Below are 20,426 nucleotides of genomic sequence, written 5' to 3'. Positions count from 1 at the left end.
TAATTCTTTTGTTTAACGTAGCGTTTTTGTTGTTATTTGTGATTCAGCTTTTAAAAGCAGTCCACATCTACGGCCATGAAGGACCTGTTTATGCAGTGCATGCCGTTTACCAGAGGAGGGCGCCAGACGTTGCATCGCAGACACTGATAGTGTCCACAGCTTCCGATTCTACTGTTAGAATCTGGTCTAAACAGGGTTCTGAAGGTAGGTTTAGAGCCATTGTTCCAAACAGATGAAATAATAATTATCAAATGAACAGCATCTTAGATGAGTGTCATAATTTTTTGTCTTTCAAGCAGTTTTTGAAATGTTAGAATTCTAATCTACATGTTTTTTCTTGCATACTTTTCTAGAATTCCTGTTTACCAAACTGTTGATAATGTAAATTTCCTCAAAGCCTTTTCATTTAGGTCTTTTTGTTCTCTGTAACCTTGTTCTCTTGTAACCTTAAAGCTGACCGTTTAAATTCCCATTGTCACTGGGGGCCCAGGACTGACTTTTCTCATCTCTCTGCTGATGTCCAGGGTTCTGATGATGCCGCTGGACCTCTCCAGGAGGATAAGCTGAGTTAGTTGTTCATGGTGTGTTTTATTTCTTAGTGACATGCCTTCAGACCTTGAACTTTGGAAATGGATTCGCTCTGGCTCTCTGCTTGTCTTTTTTGCCTAATATTGATGGTGAGTTTCCTGCTAGGTGTATATTAAAAGAGCAGTGTATTTTTATATCTCCATACAACTAGGACCTCAAAGAAACGTATTGGATCTTAATTTTGTATCTGAATATTTTCAGAAGACAAGTTGAGAGACATGGATAACATACTTTTGTTCTCAGTAGTCAAATGATCTGTGTATAAAACATAAGGTTAAGGGGGTGGCTGTTAGAAACTTCAGTAGCTGTTAAAAATTTAAGACATTTAATATGAACTTGAGATTGATACTCCTATTTATTAGATACATGTTCAATATAGATGAAATTTGGGGAAATTGCCTAGCTCTGTAGAAGATGGAGGTCTGGGATAAGTTGAGAAGGTACTAAGGATGGGCCCATGAGCATTTCTCTCAAGGTGACAGCCCCTGCTCATTGTGCGCAGTGACAGTTTGCCTCAGACCACTTAAAATCTCTAAGCGAAAAATGTCCTTTTGCTGGGAAGCCCGTCTTTACCTGTCTTTGATTATCCTCCACCAGGATGGTGGCCGGTGCATGTCAGACAGTCTTGTGGCTCCCCAGTTGCCTGGAGGACAGAGCTGGTGGGCAGAGGCTGGGCCTGGAACCCTTCAGGCTGTTTTGCCCTCTGCAGCAGGAGCTGCAACTTCGTGGTCTCACGTGATGTCCCACTTTCTGCCAGGGCTTCCCAGGAGGAGGAATTGCACACGTTCTGTTGTGGTTTTCGTTACATACAATTTCATTTCTTCGCATCTGCATTGAGGCTGAGTGACTGAAGTTTTATGGCTTTTTTAAAAATTGATTTAAAGAAAACTAATTTTACAGTCACACCTTTCATAGCTTTTTAACCACATAGTTATATATGTGCTTTTATTTTGTTCTTTAATTACTCCGTGGATTTTGTTTTATTATCAAATTCTGGAAACGTAGGGTCCTCAAAGTAACAAACATACTGTTAAATCTTTGTGCAATAACCAGGATGCTGGGCTCTTAGTTGCTCTCCCGGGTTTTTTATTATTCACATGGGCTAATGATTCCTATTAAGTGTTCTGGCTGACATGGTTAAGTGCTCCCAGCTTGTTTTTACTGCTGAGCTCTTTTTATTGCTCCTTCTATCGTAGATGACACAGAACAGAGGAGAGGATTCTGTTAATAGTCATTCTTTGCCAAGTATCCATTTAATGGAACATTCTAGAATATTCATTTTATTCCTAAAGATATTATTGAGTGCTTTCAATTTATTTGTTCAGTGATGTGGGAAATAGAATTCAAGGCTCTACCTAGAACTTAGGACACGGCATAGGTGATTGTCATAACTTAGGATGGCTGTTATGATGTTGTATAATATTTTATATATATATGTTATATGATGCTTATAGTAATGCCTCTTTTTCCTCCCAGTGCCGGTATTAGCATGTGGTGATGATGACTGCAAAATTCACTTATTTGTTCAACAAAACAATCAGGTAATTGTTCATCTTTCTTTAAGAGGCTAGAATTATGTTCTGCTTAATTCCATATCTTAAGACAGACTTTCTAGATTATAGAGTTTGGGGGATGTTCTGATCTAAGTTGACCAATCCAATAGGAAAATCTTTTCGACAGTCCTCTGTTAAACCGCTTGTCACTGTTTGATCGCCAGGTACTCTGCTGCTGCTTTGGCCTCCAAGTCCAGACTTGTTGCAGAAGACAGATTGTTAGGTCGGGAAGAAGAGAGGGAAATGTTGTAGTAGTGTTTTTCTTAAGGAATTTAAATAAGATATAACATACCTACCGTGAAATACACCCCTAGCAGTGATTATTTGTTCTTGTAATCAGTTCCTGTTCTTTGAGTGGTTAAACCAGAGGGAAGTTTCAGAAAGAGCGTTGGTTAACCCTGTGTTCATTTAGTTAATAGAGAGTGAGTGAAAGTCGCTCAGCCGTGCCTGCTCTTTGTGACCCCATGGACTATACAGTCCATGGAATTCTCCAGATCAGAATACTAGAGTGCATAGCTGTTCCCTTCTCCAGGGGATCTTCCCAACCCAGGGACTGAACCCAGGTCTCCTGCATTGCAGGTGGATTATTTACAAGCTGAGCCACCAGGAAAGTCCAAGTATGTAGCCTATCCCTTCTCCAGCGGATCTTCCCTACCCAGGAGTCAAACCAGGGTCTCCTGCATTGCAGGTGGATTCTTTACCAGCTGAGCTACCAGGGAATCCCTAGTTAATAATAGAAATACTTACTTCTTTGCATTTTATAAGAAAGCTAAAAATCATTATGTTCAGCCGCCCAGCTTTTTTCTGTATTGCATCTACAGTGTATGTCATTTACCTTGTGAACAGTTGATGTGTTTGGGGACTACAGATATTATCTCCTCATGCTGCTGCTGCTAAGTCGCTTCAGTCGTGTCCGACTCTGCGACCCCATAGACGGCAGCCCGCTAGGTTCCCCTGTCCCTGGGATGCTCCAGGCAAGAACACTGGAGTGGGTTGCCATTTCCTTCTCCAGTGCATGAAAGTGAAAAGTGAAAGTGAAGTCACTCAGTCGTGTCTGACTCCTAACAACCCCATGGACTGCAGCCCACCGTGACTGCTCAGTTAAATGATATAGATGATGACTTTTTTTCATTCCCAAGTGAGAACTCACTCTATCAGATAGTGTTCCCAGTTTTTTTTAAAAAATGCAGGAGGAATGGCTGAGATCAAATGAAGTCACTGATATACATTAAAATATTAAATTCTTACATTAAATCCTGTGATTTTTGTTATCTTACTAGTTTCAGAAAATGCTTTTTCTCTCTGGACATGAGGATTGGATAAGAGGCGTGGAATGGGCAGCCTTTGGTCAGTATGAAATATTGCTAAAGTACATATAGTGCAGACAAGTATGTATAACTTTCAAAAAAGCAGCCTCTTATGTTTTAATTTAACATTTTCTTTGTATGTAACATTTTTCTGTTAGCCCAGTTAGAAAAGAGGATATTTATCCTTTGTATTAAGTATTAGTTGGGATGGTAGAGGGTGACATAAGTTGATCTTTACAGGAGGACACTGGCTATTGCTTGTGCAGACAGTCTTGAGAAGTTCGTAGCAATTAGTAGATTGTATAGGAATACCAAATATAACTGTTTATTAGCATTTTATGTGTATTTGTCAGTCATTGAAAATTAATATCTGTCAAATTAATGAAAGATAGGGAAGCAAAGTCTAATTTTTTCAGGAAATCTAGAAATGTATATATTGTAGAAGAAAAACTCTTATACTTAAATTTAAGAATAGAATGTTCTAAAAATAATAATATCTGTTTTTTTAACTAGGAAGAGATCTTTTCCTAGCAAGCTGTTCACAAGATTGCCTGATACGCATGTGGAGACTGTATGTAAAATCAACATCTTTAGAAACTCAGGAAGATGATAATATAAAACTGAAAGAAAATACTTTTACTGTAGAAAATGAAAGTGAGTAATAATGAAAATATTTGATGCAGTAATTCTTAGATTTCCTACCTGATTTATTTATCTGTATCACTACACACATATGTGAAGGTTAGGTTTTCAGAAGTATCAGATCCCTAGCTGAAACTTATATTATGCATTTTTCCTTTTTTATTTTTATGTGAGAGTAAGTCATTTTTAATATAGGAAACTTACTTTTCTAAACCATGTTAGGTTTTTTTGGTTGCTGAAAATGTTTAGTATTTTCCTCAATAAATTGGTTTGTAAAATTTTGCTTATTTCAGTTTTAGCATAGGAAGATCTAAAGAAATAATGTGAATTATTTGTTACCTTTGTTGGAGGATATTCATAAGAGACAACTAAATTCCTATATTTGAATGGCATATGTAGTTCTGATTTTCTTATTGTCTGGCATTAGAATAGTACCCCTCCATGGTAGGTTCTATTGGAGATAATTTTCTATGGGTATGAAAATCATAATGCTAATCCTTACTTAACATTGTTCATCCAGAAATACACTTCTTTGTTATTACTCTTCTTGGTTATAATGCCCATTAGAGTTGAGATTTGGTGACAGATTTATGGAGAGAACCAAGAAATACTATAAGCAGCACATTGTTTCCAAATATGGAAACTTTTGTGATATTTTCATTAATTATTTTGTTTGAAAGTTCACAGTACTGATTTGACTTCCTTTATTTTTACATTTATCTTAGGAGTGTTGTCTCTTTTTAATGGTAGTTTAGACTATTTCATATAATGAGTGAGGATTGCAAAGGAGGCCGGCATGTCTTTTTTGTTTTTTAATTATAGCATAAGAGTCACTGTCCCTGAAAATTTAAAATAGAACATATCCCTTAATTTTTATTTATAGCTAAGTAGGCAAATGGCATCCCACTCCAGTACTCTTGCCTGGAAAATCCCATGGACAGAGAAGCCTGGTAGGCTGCAGTCCATGGGGTCGTGAAGAGTCGGACACAACTGAGCGACTTCCCTTTCACTTTTTTCTTTCATACATTGGAGAAGGAAATGGCACCCCACTCCAGTGTTCTTGCCTGGAGAATCCCAGGGACGGGGGAGCCTGGTGGGCTGCTGTCTATGGGGTTGCACGGAGTCCGACACAACTGAAGTGACTTAGCAGCAGCAGCAGCAGCAGGCAAAACATAAAGAAAAATCTATACATCTTTAGAGTTTACATATCTTTTTTCTCCTGTAATTTTGAACAAGGGGTAAAGTTAATGAAATTTAGAATTCAGTGTTTTTTGTTGAATCTAAATCATGTTCTGTTCTGATTTTTTTTTAATGTAATTGTACAACTGAGTTGGTTATGAAAATGTTCCTTTTAAAAGAGCTTTGTGGGAAGAATCTTTTTTTGTTGTTGTAGGTATTAAAATAACATTTGCGGTTACTCTGGAGACTGTACTGGCTGGTCATGAAAACTGGGTAAATGCGGTTCATTGGCAGCCTTCATTTTACAAAGGTAGGAAGAAAAGCAAACACAAAGCCCTCGTTTCAGTTAAGTCTGACTGATAGAATTTTAAGCTGACCAAATGAAGTAGAGGCTATTTTTGAGTGTAATTAGAAATCTCAGGGACTTCTCTTGTGGTCCAGTGGTTAAGAATCTGCCTGCCAGTGCAGGGGACACAGGTTCGATCCCTGGTCTGGAACTGAGTTCCCACATGTCACAGGGCAACTAAGCCTGTGAACCCCAACTGCTGGGCCCACGTACCCTAGATCCCATGCTCCGCAACAAGAGAAGCCGCTGCAATGAGGAGCCTGTCTACTACAACTCAAGAGAAGCCCCTGCTTGCTGCAACTCAAGAAAGCCCTAGCACAGCAGCGAAGAGCCAGTGCGCCACAATGAAGACCCAACCCAGCCAAAACAAACAAATTTTTAAAAAAGAAATCTCAAGTATAAGACATTTTCATGTTGGCAGAGTATAATACTGTAACCTGTTCAGCTAGCTCTTCAATTCCATTGCAAGTTGTATTTCTAAAAGAGAAAAAACTATGATTCCTGCTTTGATGCCAAAACTGCCATGCGGCTTTTAACTTTTTATCTTTAAAGTTTTTACCTGGTCCTTGTGGGATTTAAGAGAAATTGACTTTCAAGCCAACTTCACTTGACCCTTTACCCTTGGAAATACAAAGTTGGTAATACCCAGCTACGTCATTTATGACTAAGTAAAGATTTTCCTTCTTTCTTTTGCCCTTAACCTCTGTTTATGGAGTGATGATTGTGTGCACTTTCGAGTTGGCACTGAGGTGTAGAGCTGAGCATGGCAGCAGCCCCATTTTCTCTTCCCAGCTCCTTCCCCAAGACAAGAATAGAGAGCAGCAGTAATTAATGCTCAGGTAACACCATCCAGCTTTTATTATATTATGTCATATTTGCTGCAGTTTAAAAAGGATAAATTAGATATTATAGGACTTCCCTGGTGGTTCAGTGGATCAGAATCTCCTGCCAGTGCAGGGACCCTGGGTTCAATCTCAGGCATGAAATGTTCCACATGCTGCAGAGCAACTGAATCCGTGTGCTCCAACTGCTGAGCCTGCGAGCCACAACTGAGCCCACACACCGCAGCTACCGAAGTCCGTGCACCTGGAGCCTGTGCTCCACAGCAAGAGAAGCCACCACCGTGAGAAGCCCTCACTCCCCTACTTGCCACAACTAGAGAGAACCTACGCAGCAATGGAGACCCAGCACAACCAAGAATAAATAAATTAATTAAAATAAGAGATAAATTAGATATAGATACGGGGATCCCTGTAGTTTTTCCTGAACTCTTCCCCCTCCATCCTTCCCTTAAGGCTGAATTCAGTTATTCCCATGCACTTTTTATCCTTTTATACTACACATATTTATGTAATCATAAAACTGTTTTGTAGCTGTTAAAATGATATCAATATGCATTTGCGCTTGTACAACCTGCCTTTTTAGCTTAATACACTCAGCTATATAGTACAGTACTATAATAAATGTATAATACTTTCTCACAAATAATAAAACATCTTTAATCTTAGAGCATTTTACCTTGAAAAGTACAGTAGTGCAGTACAACAGCTGGCATACAGGGGCTGGCATCAAGTGATCAGGCAAGAAGAGTTACTGACGGGAGGAGGGAGAAGAGGTGGGAGATGGTAGAGCTGAAGGGCTGTCAAAAGATGAAGGCCAGGCTGCAGTCTCACCCAACACCTGATGTTGATGGCAAAGGATTGGTTCTTTCCTGGATTCAGTTCTATGTAAGCCTGTTGAAAAAATGATCCAGTGATGATCTGGGTAGCAGCTCTCTTTCTCTTGTCGTAGATGACAAGGTAGCACTGGATTGCATTCCGAATGGCTGCTCCAACCCTCGGGTACTGGTCTACGTTCAGGTCCCGTGCCTGAAAAACCAACAGTGCCTCCTCAAGTAAAGAAAATCCTCTTGCCGTTTCCTGTGTCGTGAATCTCTTCAGTTCTTCAGTTTCTTTTTCCTCTCTTCTCTCTTCGTCCTTTCTGTGGGCCTCCTAATTCTTCATTGGAGGTCTTCATTAGAAAGTGCCTTGTATCGCACAGCAAGGAGTTCAGTGAAGTCGCCCTCTTGCACATCTAGCTTAAAATAACGATACTGTACCACTGGACTCTATACAGTGCTGTAAAGTACCCAAAAGCATGACCACTTGTAGAGGATACATACAGGTGACAAATGCATGCTAGACACGTGAACTAACTTATGTGACTGGACATGGCGAGCGCACTTTGCCTCTATGAAAGTGTGCAATTTGAGTTTTTTATTTAGAGGACTTACTGTAGTTTGGTTTTTTCCTTTAGATGGTATCCTACAACAGCCAATGAGATTGTTGTCTGCCTCAATGGATAAAACCATGATTCTCTGGGCTCCAGATGAAGAGTCAGGAGTTTGGCTAGAACAGGTAAAATGTGAATATTTAAGGAAAAGAAAAATGAGTACGTGAAGCAGTAAATCCCAAGTCAGTGTTCCGAGAGCTACAGATGTTCACTCTTCGTGTATGTTAAATAAATGAGAACACAATCTCTGGAATCAGTGGTTTCTGTTGTGAGAAATCGGTTATGAATTGTTTTCTGTGTATTGTTGAGTAGGTTCGAGTAGGAGAAGTGGGTGGCAATACCCTGGGATTTTATGATTGCCAGTTCAATGAAGATGGCTCCATGATCATCGCTCATGCTTTCCACGGAGCGTTGCACCTTTGGAAACAGAATGCTACCAACCCAGTAAGGAAAATGCTTTTAAATCATTTCTGATCAAATAGAGTAAATCGTAAGTGAAACCAAGGGAAACAGTGTTGTTTTACCTCTAACACTCTTCAGAAACCTAGTAGAGGCATTTAAGTTCAGATGACGCCACTTTTTCTGTAGATGTTATTCTGTTGTTATACTAAGTAAGAAATTTATGCTTTTCTAATAATAAAATTCAACTGTCTAACATTGTTGCAATATTAAAATTTGCATGTAGTTAAAATTTTTATATAAGTGAAGTTTAAACTGCATAAAATTTAAGCTCTCCCTTAAGCTATATACATTTTGTGTTGAGAGTTTTTCCTAAAATGTTCAATTTCTTTGTCTTATGCAAGATAACATAATTTGATGTTTTCCTGTTGGTTAGCTAGGTGCTCCACTGATAATTTGTTGAGTTGTTGAATGACTGACTGACATAAGAGCATTTAGAAGGACCTGTTATTTTATGAAGGAATATATTAATGCTCTCAGGGGCTCTTCATATATGTAATTCTAAATGATCCTGCAAATATTGGGCTTTTCTAGATCTCTCTTACACTTTTTACTCTCTTGGAGAGGAATAATCTTTCTCTAGGTAGGTATAATAGCTGCTTTACAGTATTATTCCAATCTCTTGCTTCCTAATTTGCTTCCGACCTGTTTCTCTGGGTTTGGGGAAATGGGATGACAGAAACAGTGTTAGGAGCATGTGGATCTTGGCCCCAGAACTTACTAGCTATGTTTTTGAGGACATTACCGAACCTTTGTCTCAGATTACTCATCTGTAAAATATGGACAGTAATAAAACTACTGAGAAGGATATGGCATCAGGTCCCATCACTTCATGGGAAATAGATGGGGAAACAGTGGAAACAGTGTCAGCCTGTATTTTTGGGGGCTCTAAAATCACTGCAGATGGTGATTGCAGCCATGAAATTAGAAGACGCTTATTCCTTGGAAGGAAAGTTATGACCAACCTAGATAGCATATTGAAAAGCAGAGACATTACTTTGCCAACAAAGGTCCATCTAGTCAAGGCTATGGTTTTCCAGTGGTCGTGTATGGATGTGAGAGTTGGACTGTGAAGAAAGCTGAGCGCTGAAGAATTGATGCTTTTGAACTGTGGTGTTGGAGAAGACTCTTGAGAGTCCCTTGGACTGCAAGGAGATCCAACCAGTCCATTCTGAAGGAGATCAGTGCTAGGTGTTTATTGGAAGGAATGATGCTAAAGCTGAAACTCCGGTACTTTGGCCACCTGATGCGAAGAGTTGATTCATTGGAAAAGACTCTGATGCTGGGAGGGATTGGGGGCAGGAGGAAAAGGGGACGACAGAGGATGAGATGGCTGGATGGCATCACCGACTCAATGGATGTGGGTTTGGGTGAACTCCGGAGTTGGTGATGGACAGGGAGGCCTGGCGTGCTGCATTTCATGGGGTCACAAAGAGTCGGACACGACTGAGTGACTGAACTGAACTGAACTGAGAGGGATTTTGGAGTTTTGCCAAGAGAACACTGCTCATAGCAAAGACCCTCTTCCAACAACAAAAGAGAAGACTCTGCACATGGACATCACCAGATGGTCAATACTGAAATCAGATTTATTATATTCTTTGCAGCCAAAGATGGAGAAGCTGTATACAGTCAGCAGAAACAAGACTGGGAGCTGACTGTGGCTCAGATCATGAACTCCTTATTGCCAAATTCAGGCTTATATTGAAGAAAATAGGGAAAACCACTAGACCATTCAGGTATGACCTAAATCAGCCCCTTAGGATTATACAGTGAAAGTGACAAATAGGTTCAAGGGATTAGATCTGATAGAGTGCCTGAAGAACAATGGATGGAGGTTCATGACATTGTACAGAAGGCAGTGATTAAGACCATCCCCAAGAAAAAGAAATGCAAAAATGCAGAATGGTTGTCTGAGGAGGCCTTACAAATAGCTGTGAAAAGAAGAGAAGCGAAAGGTAAAGGAGAAAAGGAAAGAGATACCCATTTGAACGCAGAGTCCCAAAGAATAGCAAAAAGAGATAAGAAAGCCTTCCTCAGTAATCAGTGCAAATGGGAAAGACTAGAGATCTCTTCAAGAAAATTAGATACCAAGGGAACATTTCATGCAAAGATATGCATAATAAAGGACAGAAATGGTATGGACCTAACAGAAGCAGAAGATATTAAGAAGAGGTGGCAAGAATACACAGAAGAACTATGCAAAAATGATCTTCACGACCCAGATAATCATGATGGTGTGATCACTCACCTAGATCCAGACATCCTGGAATGTGAAGTCAAGTGGGCCTTAGGAAACATCAATATGAACCAAGCTACTGGAGGTGATGGAATCCCAGTTGAACTGTTTCAAATCCTAAAAGATGATGCTGTGAAAGTGCTGCACTCAATATGCCAGCAAATTTGGAAAACTCAGCAATGGCCACAGGACTGGAAAAGGTCAGTTTTCTTTCCAAACCCAAAGAAAGGGAATGCCAAAGAATGCTCAAACTACCACATAATTGCACTCATCTCACACACTAGTAAAGTAATTTCTCAAAATTCTCCAAGCCAGGCTTCAACAGTACGTGAACCATGAACTTCCAGATGTTCAAGCTGGATTTAGAAAAGGCAGAGGAACCAGAGATCAAATTGCCAACATCCATTGGATCATTGAAAAAGCAAGAGAGTTCCAGAAAACCATTTATTTCTGCTTTATTGACTATGCCAGAGCCTTTGAGTGTGTGGACCACAACAAACTCTGGAAAATTCTAAAAGAGATGGAAGTACCAGACCGCCTGACCTACCTCTTGAGAAATCTGTATACAGGTCAGGAAGCAACAGTTAGAACTGGACGTAGAATACTGGTTCCAAATCCGGAAAGGAGTTCGTCAAGGCTATATATTGTCACCCTGCTTATTTGACTTCTGTGCAGAGTACATCATGAGAAATATCCATAATTACTGGGAGAAATATCAGTAATTTTCAGATATGCAGATGACACCACCCTTACGGCAGAAAGTGAAGAAGAACTAAAGAGCCTCTTGATGAAAGTGAAAGAGAAGAGTGAAAAAGTTGGCTTGAAACTCAACACTCAGAAAGCTAAGATTATGGCATCAGGTCCCATCTTTTCATGGCAAATAGATGGGGCAACAGTGTAAACAGGGAGAGACTTTATTTTGGGGGGCTCCAAAATCACTGCAGATGGTGACTGCAGCCATGAAAGTAAAAGACGCTTGCTCCTTGGAAGAAAAGTTATGACCAACCTAGACAGCTTATTAAAAAGCAGACATTACTTTGCCAACTAAGGTCCATCCAGTCAAGGCTATGGTTTTTCCAGTAGTCATGTATGGATGTGAGAGTTGGACTATAAAGAAAGCTGAGTGCCGAAGAATTGATGCTTTTGAACTATAGTGTTGGGGAAGACTCTTGAGAGTCCTTTGGACTGCAAGGAGATCCAACCCGTCCATCTTAAAGGAAATCAGTCCTGCATATTCATTGGAAGGACTGATGCTGAAGCTGAAACTGCAATACTTTGGCCATACTGATGTGAAGAACATTTGAAAAGACCCTGATGCTGGGAAAGATTGAGAGCAGGAAGAGAAGGCGACAACAGAGGATGAGATGGTTGGATGGCATCATCGACTCAATGGACATGAGTTTGAGTAAGCTTCGGGAGTTGATGATGGACCGGGAGGCCTGGTGTGCTGCAGTCCGTGGGGTCGCAGAGTCAGACACGACTGAGCAACTGAACCGAACTTTACTGAGAGGGATTTTATGATGCTAAAATGAGTTAATACTTGTACAGTGTGAAAAGCAGGGCCTGATACATACTTGATACTGTATATTCTAAATAAATAGATGAAAGAAGTCAGAACCTTTGAGCAGAATTGAGTCAGCAGAGTTTGAATGTGCATCTAATGGCTTCCCTTACAAAGGAAAAATTCATGTATCCTGAGTGGTGCAGTTGGTTAGTGCATGGTACTTATTTAGGTACAGATTCATGAATTTGCTTGACCTTTAGTTTGTGAGCTTTGTAATAGTTGTGTCATAGAAGGATTTGAATTCTCAGTACATGCAGTGATTCACTTTTCCCCTTTGTATCTGCCATTTGGAGTTGACCTTTAAGATTGTTTTTACTATTATATGAACCAGGGAATCATTATCTATGACACTTTCCAATAAGACTTTTTTAGGATAAATTTAATTTTGTTCTTAAGAGCTCCTTTGAGCCATATTTTATCTGGTCTTTGAGGGCCTTCATAAGAAAAAGCATTAGATGAGTAGGGAGGAACTCTACTACTCAAACCAGAGGACAGAATTTCACTGTAGTTTTGCTTAAAACTTGATTTCAGATTTATAATAGTTTACCAAATATTTAGAGTATTTCTTTAATAGACTTTATTTATTAGAAAAATTTTATATTTACAGGAAAAATTGAGCAGAAAATAGAGTTCCCATTTACCCCTGCCACCCAAGTATGCATAGCTGCCTCCACTCTCCACATCCCACACACATTTGTTACAATCAAGGGCAATTTCTAAAAACAAATGCTGCCCTTCAGAGCTGTGTTGATAGTCAACAGTGCTGTACTTTTTTCTGAATCTTTTGGAAACTCTCATTAGTGCTAACTTTAGAGTCAATTTTTATATCACAGAAGAAATGAACAGCATTTCTTTGTTCTAGCCTGTTTATGTTTTTGGCCAGAAAATAAAATGGCTTAACCGCATTCATCAGCATTGGCTTTGAATGACCTTTTAGCTATTTATATAAATTTAATTTTTCTCTAAAGTTCAAGTTTTATACCACTTGAGTTGTTCCAAAAGATGCTCTGTGGACATTTTCTATATTTCCTTTCATTATCGGAGAAGGCAATGGCACCCCACTCCAGTACTCTTGCCTGGAAAATCCCATGGATGGAGGAGCCTGGTAGGCTGCAGTCCATGGGGTCGCAAAGAGATGGACATGACTGAGCAACTTCACTTTTCACTTTCATGCATTGGAGAAGGAAATGGCAACCCACTCCAGTGTTCTTGCCTGGAGAATCCCAGGGACGGGGAAGCCTGATAGGCTGCCATCTATGAGGTTGCACAGAGCTGGACACTACTGAAGCGACTTAGCAGCAGCAGCATTTCATTATTTATTTCCTGGTTACTGGTGCTGGCTCCCTCAGGAGGTAGACTAACTAGGTTTGATTTAACCTCTGTCCTCTACACCTGCAGCTTTCTACTTAACAAAGAGAGTTGGTCATCTACAGACTCGTGTTACCCAGTACTCTTTATTATTTAGTTTAACAATTAAATGGTTGTGTATTACTGATACCTAGTATGTGCCAGTGTTGTATAAATATAGATTCATCTGACTATCATAATGACTGTAGGAGCTAGGTAGCTCTTTTACAGTAGAGTTAATTGAGGCACAGAACGATTGGGTAATGTCTAGGTTCCAGGAAGCATTCACAAATGGCAAATGGAGGGGACTTCCCCAAGGAAACTGCTTTGAAGGACATAACACATATTTGAATGTTTAAGTTCTAATCTACTTGACTGAAAAACAGATCCTGTTACTGTGAATTTCCATCTTTTTTACTTAACTTTTCACCTTGTTTGGGAGTCACGGTCTTTCCCATATCGGACCTGAGGGCTGAAGGCATTATCAGACTTAATTTTGAATGAAAATACATTGATTGTTTTGATGTATCATGAACACTTTTGTTGCAGAAAGAGTGGACTCCAGAGATTGTTATTTCAGGACACTTTGATGGTGTCCAAGACCTAACGTGGGATCCAGAAGGAGAATTTATCATCACTGTTGGTACTGACCAGACAACTCGACTTTTTGCTCCTTGGAAGAGAAAAGACCAGTCACAGGTAAAACATCTTCCTTCTTGACGGATCCATTTGAAAAGAACATCCCTGAGCTCATGAAGAGAAGGGCAGCAACATTAGCCATTAGGGAAATGCAAATTAAAATGATGAGATGCCACTGCACACCCTCTGGGATATCTGAGGTATAAAATACTGACAGTGGCAAGTGGTAGTAGGTTGCAGAGAGACCGAACTTTCATACATTGCCAGTGGGAATGCAAAATGATATAGCTACCCTGTAAAATAGGTTTCTTAAAAACTGAAGCATTCCAAAGAAGACATGCAGATGACCAGTAGATGTGTGAACAGATGCTCACCACTAACCATCAGGGAACTGCAAATCAGAACCACAATGAGATACTCTCTTTCATCTCTCAGAGTGGCTGTGATCAAATAGAAAACAAACAGTGAATAGTGTCAAGGATGTGGAGAAAAGGAGCCCTCCTGCTCTGTTGGTAGGATTGTAAATTGTAGCAGTGCTATGGAAAATGGAGTGGAGGTTCCTCAAAAAATTAAAAATAGAACTACCCCATGATCTAGGAATTTCATTTCTGGGTATTTAAAGAAAACAATACTAATTTGAAAAGATACATCCACTCCCATGTTTATTGAAGCATTATTTACAGTACATATGTTTATTTAATGTAATTATTGTAAATGATTACATTATTAACAATAGCCAAGATATGGAAGCAGCTAAGTATCTATTGATAGATAAAGAAGACATGGTATACATACAATGGAATATTAGCCATTAAAAAATGAAGTCTTAAATATGTATATAACTGAGTCACTTTGCTGTATAGCAGAAATTAACACAACCTTTTAAATTAACTTTACTTCAGTGAAATTAAAAAGTAAAAAAAATTTTAAAGAGGAAACTAAAGTCTTGCCATTTATAATAAAATAGATGAATCTAGAGGATACCGTGCTAGTTGATACAAGTTAGATGGAGAAAGACAATGTGATGTATCTGTGTAATCTAAAAAACAAACGAGCAAACAGTGAAAACAAACTTATACAGAGAATAAGTGTGTGTTTTCCAGAGGTGTGAAGCTGGGCGAAATAGGTAAAGGGATTAAAAGGCACAAACTTTCAGTTATAAATAAGTCACAGGGGTATGATACAGAGCATAAGGAATATGGTCAGTAGTGTTTTAACAACTCCATACGAGGACAGGTGGGTGGTTACTAGATCTATTATGGTGACTGTTTTGTAACGTATTTAAATGGCAAATCACTATGTTGTACACTGTGTTGAAACTAACATAACATTACATATTTCAACTGTATTTCAGTAAAAAATTTAAGCACACATGTATTCTTTCTAATTCAAACAATTGAAATGTTAGTTGCCAAAATGTGTTTACTTTAGTTCCACAAAAAAGTTCTCTTTTACCTTGTAATTTTAGTTTTAATTCATTAGGAAACACTGTCAGATCTGCAGTAAAAGCTAATTTCTAATATCATATAGTGTCACTTAATAGTGAGCCCAGCTTTTGTTGAAGAAACTTTTCAGTCTTGGCCCTAAACTTTCAAAAACCACAATAAAACTTTACCACTGATAAATTATTGAACTGTGCTATATACTACAAAGTATACTCAGTTTCTGATAAAAATTCATGAAACTGACTGTGGGTCAGACTGTGAGTGCTAATGAAATTTTGGCATTTCTGCTTTAGCAGCGTTTTGGTAAATTAAAATTAATAGAGAACATTGGGAGCACACTATAGTCAAGCAAAAAAGGCAAATGATTCTGGAGTGGTTTTCTGTGACTCTTAGTAATTTGCTACCAGTATTACTCAGTTGTTGTTTACTCATGATTCTTTAAAAAAAAAATCAGTAAATCAGACTTTATCCAAAATGTGAAATTCTATCCTTTGAAAGATGCTGTCAGGAAAATTAAAAGATGAGTCACAAGCTGGGAGAAAATATTTACAAAACACATACCTGATAAAGGATTTTTATCTAGAGTCTATAAAGAGCTTTTTAGAACTCAGTAAAATCAAAAACAAACAATCCAGTAAAAAAGAGGAGGGGGGGAATGGGGCAAAAGGTATTTCTCTGAAGATGATATATTAATGGAAAATAAGAATAGGAAAAGATCAGTACCATTAGTCATTAGGGAATGCACATTAAAGCTATAATGAGATACCATTACACCACTATTAGAATGATTAATGTTTAAAGGCTGACTTGCACAATTGCTGATGAGGGTGTGGGTAGCTGTATCTTTCTTACACTGCTGGTGGAATTGTAAAATGTATAGGCACTTTGAGAAATAATTTGACAGTTTATTAGAAAGTATATAATCATTCAATTCTCATACCCACAAGAAATGTTTACTCAAGAGAAATAGGAACATATATTCATACAGAGACTTGTACATGAAGGTTCATGACTGTTTTCTCACTAAGACAGCTGGAAACAACCCAGATATCTGAGTAGGTGAGTGGATCAACACTTTGTGGTATAGCCATACAAAAGGAATACTACTCAGCAAGAAAATGTATTGAACTGTTTATAATAACATGGATGAATCTGCCCCATGATCACATTTTCATGGCATAATGAATCATTTTATGTCTGATACTTTGTTTGTTGAAAAGAATTCAGTTTTTGAAACATGTGATCTTTTTTTTTTTAATCTTTTTTGGCATCCAGGTGACTTGGCATGAAATTGCAAGGCCTCAGATACATGGATATGACCTTAAATGTTTGGCAATGATCAATAGGTTTCAGTTTGTGTCTGGAGCAGATGAAAAAGTTCTTCGAGTATTTTCTGCACCTCGGAATTTTGTGGAAAATTTTTGTGCCATTACGGGTCAGTCACTGAATCATGTGCTTTGTAATGTGAGTATTCCCCTAAATGTTTTAACTAGATCTCGCCACTTCATATAACATTTTAAAGAAGTTTTATGTAAGGCTGTAAGTGGAGAGTATGGGTAGAAAGGAAGTCAAATCATTTTATCATTGGCTTGATAAATTTTTGCGTATACTATACAGGCAGTAATTTAAATATTAGTATAATAAATTTTATAACAGATAAGCCCAAGACACTGTAAAGAATTAAAATATTAAGCTACAAATACTATGTATATTCACTGTGTTTGATAACTGTGATAAAACACAATGGGTTGTATTTTCAAGGAGATGATCATCTTGATGCAGATTAGGGGTAGGGGGCAATGGAGCTCATGTACTTAAAATTGTTAGATAAAACCAGTTAATTGCTGAATCTTGTGTTGGCTAAGGTAATAGTCATAAAAGGAAGTGTCACTGTAGTAATGAGAAAATGGGGCTTCATTTGAATTTTGAAAGGGGTAAGTTTTTATTAATGTTCATTTTTACCCTCTTTCTACAAAAGATTTGAGCACTTATAAAAATACATAGGTTATAAAAATTATCAAGTAACCAGATTTGAGGGAAGGGAAAGCAAGTAGCCAGGTAGTTGTGTTAGACAGAAATGCATGTCATACAGTCATTTGCAGTCCTTAGAGTTGGGTCACAAATTTGCTTCTGAGCTTGAGAAGGGTAAGTACACTTTTAATAGGCAGAAGGAAGGCGAGAAAGAGAGCAGTGGAGTGGTCAGAGCTGCTTGAATGAAAAGTGTTACCAAGGGAAATGGAGAACTGGGGAAAGGTCTAATGGTAGAGGACCTGGGAGCCAGACATAGTTGAGACTCCGGTACTGACGACGGGTCCTGAACAAAGGAAGTGATGAAATGCGCTTTGTGGGGAAGAGTGATGTGGGAACAGGATACCTTTGAGCTCAGAGACTTTGAAGGCAGGGATGTTAGCACCAGTCTGGGAGGAAAAAAAAGAATCATTTTAAAAGAAATGTCCAGCTGTGCTTCCTAGAGTGTCCCATGGACACCTCTGGCCACAGGCTGCCTTAGTTAGGTAAAGAAGAGGAAAGATCCTGTTACATAGTTTCTAATGCTAATGGACAGTAGAACAAGATCAAAAGAGGGGCCTGGATTGTGGTCATTAGACTGAGCATGGTGTGGTGTGCTTTTTATATTTTTTTCCCATATTAAATATTGGGATATGTAGGAATGCCTCTTTTTTTGCTCTTTTCCATGGTGTTTCATTTTCTAGGTTTCTAAAATAAAGCATCCAGTGTCTCAGGTAATCAGTGTTGTTGAGTTTAAATTCCCCTTGCTCATGTTTGTGTTCAGTTCCATCAATAGAAAGTTTAGATTTTTAAGAAATACTGTTAGCTTATGGACATGTGCCAGTTTTGATGGTTAGTATTTGTTTCACTCGCAATAACTTAATTGATATGCAGCATATAAACGGATTCAGTTCAGTTCAGTTGCTCAGTCGTGTCCGACTCTTTGCGACCCCATGAATCGCAGCACACCAGGCCTCCCTGTCCATCACCAACTCCCGGAGTTCACTCAAACTCACGTCCATCCAGTCAGTGATGCCATCCAGCCATCTCATCTTCTCTGTCGTCCCCTCTCCTCCTGCCCCCAATCCCTCCCAGCATCAAAGTCTTTTCCAGTGAGTCAACTCTTCGCATGAGGTGGCCAAAGTACTGGAGTTTCAGCTTTAGCATCATTCCTTCCAAAGAAATCCCAGGGTTGATCTCCTTCAGAATGGACTGGTTGGATCTCCTTGCAGTCCAAGGGACTCTCAAGAGTCTTCTCCAACACCACAGTTCAAAAGCATCAATTCTTTGGCGCTCAGCCTTCTTCACAGTCCAACTCTCACATCCATACATGAGCACTGGAAAAACCATAGCCTTGACTAGATGGACCTTTGTTGGCAAAGTAGAGTCTCTGCTTTTCAAAATGCTATCTAGGTTGGTCATAACTTTCCTTCCAAGGAGTAAGCATCTTTTAATTTCATGGCTGCAGTCACCATCTGCAGTGATTTTAGAGCCCCCCAAAATAGAGTCAGCCACTGTTTCCACTGTTTCCCCATCTATATGCCATGAAGTGATGGGACCAGATGCCATGATCTTCATTTTTGAGTGTTGAGCTTTAAACCAACTTTTTCACTCTCCACTTTCACTTTCATCTTGAGGCTTTTTAGTTCCTCTTCACTTTCTGCCATAAGGGTGGTGTCATCTGCATAGCTGAGGTTATTGATATTTCTCCCGGCAATCTTGATTCCAGCTTGTGCTTCTTCCAGCCCAGCGTTTCTCATGATGTACTCTGCGTATAAGTTAAATAAGCATTGCCACTTTAAAGAGTACTCTGTTTAAAAGTTTTAAAATACTCAAAATTTTAAGTATGTTTAATGAAAATACTATGACAGTGGCTTCCTGGGAAACATGTTTGCATGAGCCTCACCAGGGATGTACCCATGAGACTCTCTTGTAAATAAAGGTTCAGGCCTTCTGTTTTCAGCCCACTCTTCGCTGGAAGCCATCACAGCGCTTTCCTTGTCAAACCCTGAAACCCACTGAACTGTGAGGGTTCAGTGAGCTTGTGGATGAGAGGATACCCAATTTTATGGATTGGGTGGGGGCTGGGGCTGGGGTTAGCTGGAGCCTGTCTGCTGGAGAATGAATGCTTAGCATTTCATTTCTTGGTTCAGAAAATGGAAGTCTGGGTAGATAACCCTCAGTGTAAGTGGTCTTTACACTGCTTCTCAGCATTAATGAGCATAGCATTTTTTTTTCCCCGCAGTGCCTGAGGTAACAGTATCTTTTTAGCATTTAAGACGTGTTTCACATTTTTTATTCCAGCAAGACAGTGATCTTCCAGAAGGAGCTACTGTCCCCGCTTTGGGATTATCCAATAAAGCTGTCTTTCAGGGTAAGACTGAGTTCGTCTCCAGAATTACTGAACCTATAATGGTACTTACCACCTAGTTACACACTTGTATAACATGTACCAGTGTTCATTACAGGTGATTTCTCTTTTTATAGATCACAGTACAGGCAACTACTCTATGTATCCTTGCACATCCTGAAATAGGTGCTGCTTTTACAAAGTGTACTTCGTGGAGCGCTTCCAACCACAGATACTAATGTGGGTTGCCTGAAAAACGCGTTCCATAGTTTATAAAAAGTTTGGGAAATATTCGGTCAAAGGAAAATGAAGGAATTTTTATGAAATTGACTACAGCACATATGGAAAATACCGGAGTAGTGGAAATACCCTTGGCTTTGCAATCACGTGAACAGCACTGAATTACCCTCCCTTGAAGTGCCGCCACTTTCTCACTGGTGGCCTTAACATTGGGATGTGTGTAGGAGACATAAAGATGGGACCACATTCA

The 20,426-nt window shown here is 39.1% G+C and overlaps 1 protein-coding gene across 1 annotated transcript in view; it reads left to right on the top strand.

The window, feature by feature from the left end:
* The window catches only part of ELP2 (elongator acetyltransferase complex subunit 2), a 55,879-nt gene that overhangs the window by 16,959 nt on the left and 18,494 nt on the right, over positions 1 to 20,426 (top strand). Inside the window, exons 4-14 of the mRNA XM_069568684.1 lie at positions 48 to 204; positions 600 to 677; positions 2,065 to 2,129; positions 3,422 to 3,488; positions 3,962 to 4,102; positions 5,484 to 5,579; positions 7,911 to 8,011; positions 8,199 to 8,330; positions 14,045 to 14,194; positions 16,855 to 17,043; positions 19,891 to 19,960. Coding sequence (XP_069424785.1) covers positions 48 to 204; positions 600 to 677; positions 2,065 to 2,129; positions 3,422 to 3,488; positions 3,962 to 4,102; positions 5,484 to 5,579; positions 7,911 to 8,011; positions 8,199 to 8,330; positions 14,045 to 14,194; positions 16,855 to 17,043; positions 19,891 to 19,960 — 1,246 coding nt within the window. The remainder of the gene's footprint in view (positions 1 to 47; positions 205 to 599; positions 678 to 2,064; positions 2,130 to 3,421; positions 3,489 to 3,961; positions 4,103 to 5,483; positions 5,580 to 7,910; positions 8,012 to 8,198; positions 8,331 to 14,044; positions 14,195 to 16,854; positions 17,044 to 19,890; positions 19,961 to 20,426) is intronic.

Source organism: Ovis canadensis, chromosome 23 (genome assembly GCF_042477335.2).
Source record: "Ovis canadensis isolate MfBH-ARS-UI-01 breed Bighorn chromosome 23, ARS-UI_OviCan_v2, whole genome shotgun sequence".
NCBI classification, from domain to species: Eukaryota; Metazoa; Chordata; class Mammalia; order Artiodactyla; family Bovidae; genus Ovis; species Ovis canadensis.
Note: the sequence above shows the minus strand (reverse complement) of the source record. Positions and strands in the feature narration are given on the sequence as shown.